The 3,649-nt window shown below is 29.5% G+C and overlaps 2 protein-coding genes across 4 annotated transcripts; both read right to left on the bottom strand.

The window, feature by feature from the left end:
* Positions 1–295: 295 nt before the first annotated feature.
* eIF3e (eukaryotic translation initiation factor 3 subunit e) lies at positions 296–2,207 on the bottom strand. Its single transcript, XM_076407344.1, has 7 exons — positions 2,019–2,207; positions 1,668–1,946; positions 1,166–1,611; positions 964–1,103; positions 730–913; positions 519–675; positions 296–461 (listed from the first exon to the last, which is right to left on the bottom strand). The coding sequence occupies exons 1-7, from the start codon at positions 2,106–2,108 to the stop codon at positions 435–437; spliced, it is 1,323 nt and encodes a 440-aa protein (XP_076263459.1). The 5' UTR covers positions 2,109–2,207; the 3' UTR covers positions 296–434.
* Positions 2,208–2,600: 393 nt separating this feature from the next.
* Cnep1r2 (CTD nuclear envelope phosphatase 1 regulatory subunit 2) lies at positions 2,601–3,408 on the bottom strand. Of its 3 annotated transcripts, none has more exons than XM_076407350.1 (5): positions 3,317–3,408; positions 3,223–3,259; positions 3,090–3,161; positions 2,900–3,034; positions 2,601–2,845 (listed from the first exon to the last, which is right to left on the bottom strand). In XM_076407350.1, the coding sequence occupies exons 2-5, from the start codon at positions 3,248–3,250 to the stop codon at positions 2,697–2,699; spliced, it is 384 nt and encodes a 127-aa protein (XP_076263465.1). In that variant the 5' UTR covers positions 3,251–3,259; positions 3,317–3,408; the 3' UTR covers positions 2,601–2,696. The 3 variants fall into 3 exon arrangements, with proteins under 3 accessions (XP_076263465.1, XP_076263464.1, XP_076263462.1); XM_076407349.1 differs by having other exon boundaries at positions 3,090–3,173; positions 3,317–3,371; XM_076407347.1 differs by having other exon boundaries at positions 3,090–3,173; positions 3,223–3,384.
* Positions 3,409–3,649: the final 241 nt, after the last annotated feature.

Raw genomic sequence — 3,649 nt, 5'->3', positions numbered from 1 at the left:
GTGTTGGGAAACAGCAGATAGATGTTCCGTGAATGGGTTAGATGTTACGTGCAAAGTTAAGTTTGAGCTGGTTACATTCTCAGTATGTCCACCATTTAATACTAAGATTCTCACTCAAAATATTATCTATATATAATATATATTTTAAATATACCCATTTTAAAGTAATTTAATAGTTGTTTTAAACCCTTTTGTATTCCATAACTTAAAGTGTACTGTATTTATTTGTACTAATAAAAATATACTGAAGTAAAACTAAAACTATATTAGAAATTAATAAGTACTATACTAAAAATTAATACTGAAACTCTAACATTTATTCAATTATATAAAATTACATGTTATTGTTTATCAATAAAATGGACATATATGTTTGCTTATCTTTATTTCTTTAAAAAATGGGACAGATAGCAAATACACATTAAATTCCAATTTTAGAATTCTTGATTATTCCAACGATTCTGAAAGAATAATAAATTAGTTAATTCTTTAAATTGAAAAACCTATAATTAACTTACATCTGTCTTTGCTTTAATTTTTCTATCAATTAAACCACATAAAGTCTCGGATCTCACCGACAATGAATCAATTTTTTCAATCAGTTGTTGATAGGGACTTAGAGGTTGTGATCCCATCACAACATGGCCCAATTTAGAATCAATTTTAGCATCCAATCTAAGAATACAGATAAAATGAACTAGTTCAAATGGAAAGATATTTGTGCTTTACCGTGCATTTCTTATTAGATTAACAATCCAACATTCAGCTTCATCTGGGTTCATGTTAAGTTTCTCAGCTAACATACCTATACTAATGCATTGGTGTATTCTGCAGAATGTTTCAAAGATCATTAATCTTGCATTTTCAACAAACTCATCCAAACAGGAGATCAAAAAGAAATCATTAAAAAGAACTAAAAGAGATTATTTACTTGCAGTCACTGTATTACTTAAGGTTACGAACCTGATTGACACTCATGCAATTTCTGTCTTGCACCATCAAAATCAAAGTTTACATAAAGATGCTCTAAGAATTCAGTTATAGGATCTCTGTAAGTATAGCTTTCTTGTTGAATCACTTTTACCAAATCCTTTAAAGCAGATCTGAAACAATATTAGGTGTATATTTTAACGTTAAAAAAATAACTTCATCTCTTTTAACTAACCTCCTGCCACGATTAATGATAACAGCCGTTGCTAAGTATCTCAAGATATGAGGGCACATGGTTTGTATGGCATTCAAATAATTGGGTCTATACAAAAATGTCTCAATAATCAATTCTCTACCCATAGCATGATTGAAAAAAACAAAAAGGGACCAATGAATCAACCATGTCCTCTGTTGAAGCAATTGTAAACTGTTGCCACCAAACAATGATGGTGTATTGTCAATGTATTCCCTAAGTTTGTTCAAATCTTCCAGTGCAGAATCCCAATTCTGAACAAGGATTTCTGAAGCAAATTTGCCCCACAATGCACTGAGATAATTTTTGTCATTTTGTGGAAGTACCAACATACAAAAATACAAATAAGATGTTGAAGCTGCATAATTACCACACTCATAGCGATACTTAGCTAAAGCATGAAGCCAATCAATCATTTCAAGATCAAACTAAAAATATATTATCATAAAATAGATAGGGGAGCATTAAAATCACAATATCTTACATTTAATTCTTTTTCTAGGTAAGCAATCAAAGTTTTTGAATCGCGCATTTTTTCCACTTCCTGCATAACTTCATCATTGGCCATAAATTGTAGAATAGGTTCCACTTTTTGTTGCAACTCTTGAAGTTGACAAACTACATGAGACCTTCTTTTCTTTAAATCTTCAGGAACTTCTGCAGTTGAATACAATTTATTCCTGATATCAATGGCATAATCAACCATGTTAGTTTTACTCAAAATATCTAATTTGGTTTTAAGAACTTCATTTTCATCATAAATCTAAAATATAAGTTAATATTTTACAAGCTGTTAATTATTTCGGTTCTTAACCTAAAAGATTTATAGACATACCTCTTTAGCAGACAGAAATTCCAATAGAGGAAAAACTAAATGCCGATCTAAATATTGTGCTATTTTTGGTGTTAAATCAAATTTGGCCATTTTGCAAATACTTTTACATATAAATACTCAAAAAAATTTTATCAACTAAAGCACACTATCCTTTGACAGTTAAACTTAAACGGAAGAGAACTTTTCTATGAAAAAGACAGATTGCTGTAAAATGACAGACCAGTACTTGACGGAACAATATCGATATTTTTATTCAAATATATTTTTGACCAATAATTCTTTGTGAACATTAAAATGATATTTTTTCAACAGATCTATTTATTTTCTACCATTAGAACTTGTTTTTTGGTCTTTGTAAATTAAAATATATAATTTTTTGAAAATTTCAGTGCATCGATATATATTCGCCTGAGACATCTCTACGATGAGATGGATGTTAAATGAAGTATTCAAAATTACTAATTTTTTAACAGTTAACTATTAGTTAATAATTTTACGACAAATTCATTATAGTACATTATAATTATACATACAATTAAAATTTTATATATAATTTCATTAATAAAGAACAAATAAAAGAAGTTAATCTTAAAAAAATGTATTCGTATCTTAGCATACAGTAACAAAATATTGTTGCATATATAATATGCCTATTATTTAACTACAATAAAATAAATGTCAAGTATTATTTGTAGGCCTTCGTCGTAGTATAAGTTTTCCAGTGTCATCACAGGACATGTTGAAATCCCGTAGAACTTCCCTAGTACGGGAAGTTATTATGGTACCAGCAATAACTCTTTTATGGACACCCAATAATAAAATGATTACTGAAAGTAATAATATTGTACTAAAATTAAATATAAAACTTTAAGTTCACCTACTTAGAATTATAGTTGACAAAATGAAAAATGGATGATTAGATAAAGACTGTGCAAGAGAAACTACTCTGGTTTCTGGATCAAATATCCATTGACTAGCTCCTATTGCCACACATATTGAGACTACAGCTAAAACAACTAACAAACCAGTATTTTAACGTATTCGCACTATATGTAAATATTTAGATATTACTTCTCCATCTAGTTGTTGAAGGGTGTAGGCATGCTATTACTTCTGTAAGCCTCCTTTCGAAGGCTTTTAAATCTGCAATAATATCTATTTTATAGGTTATGAAATTTTCTATCTTAACCTGTTCAAGTGATACCTTCGCATGCTGTTTGCTCCACTGACATCTTAATATCCTATAAATATGTCATATCCGAATTAATTTTGAGTACCGACCATATACCAATTCATACCTCAAAAAACCGTAAATATTTGTAAACTACGCTAAATAAGGATTAAGTAATTATTTTGACAGAGGACATTTCATAGCTTTGGGAACTATCGACTGAAAATAGCCGAAATAATCTATTATCGTAACATAGTCCTACTAGTCGATAGTCAAAAAAGTTGTGGATTAAAAATAATCATCTGTTTTTCTATTCGTGATAACAGACGGTGATGTGTGAATTCCCACTAGTGGATGTTTTCCATAGAATGATTTTCACTTTTCACTAGCGTTGGGAACTATCGACTGAAAACAGTCGAAACAGTCAATAGTCGCATAACAGTCGATAGTCAGAAAAATA

This window comes from Rhynchophorus ferrugineus, unplaced genomic scaffold (assembly GCF_030347505.1).
Source record: "Rhynchophorus ferrugineus isolate W39M unplaced genomic scaffold, kcgeb_rfMv2 rfM6, whole genome shotgun sequence".
Classification (NCBI taxonomy): Eukaryota; Metazoa; Arthropoda; class Insecta; order Coleoptera; family Curculionidae; genus Rhynchophorus; species Rhynchophorus ferrugineus.
This window is presented reverse-complemented; position numbering and strand designations above follow the sequence as displayed.

Excerpts from the sequence above, each read along its gene's own strand:
- Cnep1r2 (XM_076407347.1), bottom strand. The coding sequence starts at position 3,250 with ATGTCAGTGGAGCAAACAGCATGCGAAG. Across the intron at positions 3,174-3,222 it reads GGAGCAAACAGCATGCGAAG|ATATTATTGCAGATTTAAAA; the intron begins GTATCACTTGAA and ends CCTATAAAATAG. Across the intron at positions 3,035-3,089 it reads TTCAACAACTAGATGGAGAA|TTGTTTTAGCTGTAGTCTCA; the intron begins GTAATATCTAAA and ends CTGGTTTGTTAG.
- eIF3e (XM_076407344.1), bottom strand. The coding sequence starts at position 2,108 with ATGGCCAAATTTGATTTAACACCAAAAATAGCACAATATTTAGATCGG. Across the intron at positions 676-729 it reads AATCTAATAAGAAATGCACG|ATTGGATGCTAAAATTGATT; the intron begins GTAAAGCACAAA and ends CTGTATTCTTAG. Across the intron at positions 462-518 it reads AAATTAAAGCAAAGACAGAT|AATCGTTGGAATAATCAAGA; the intron begins GTAAGTTAATTA and ends TTATTCTTTCAG.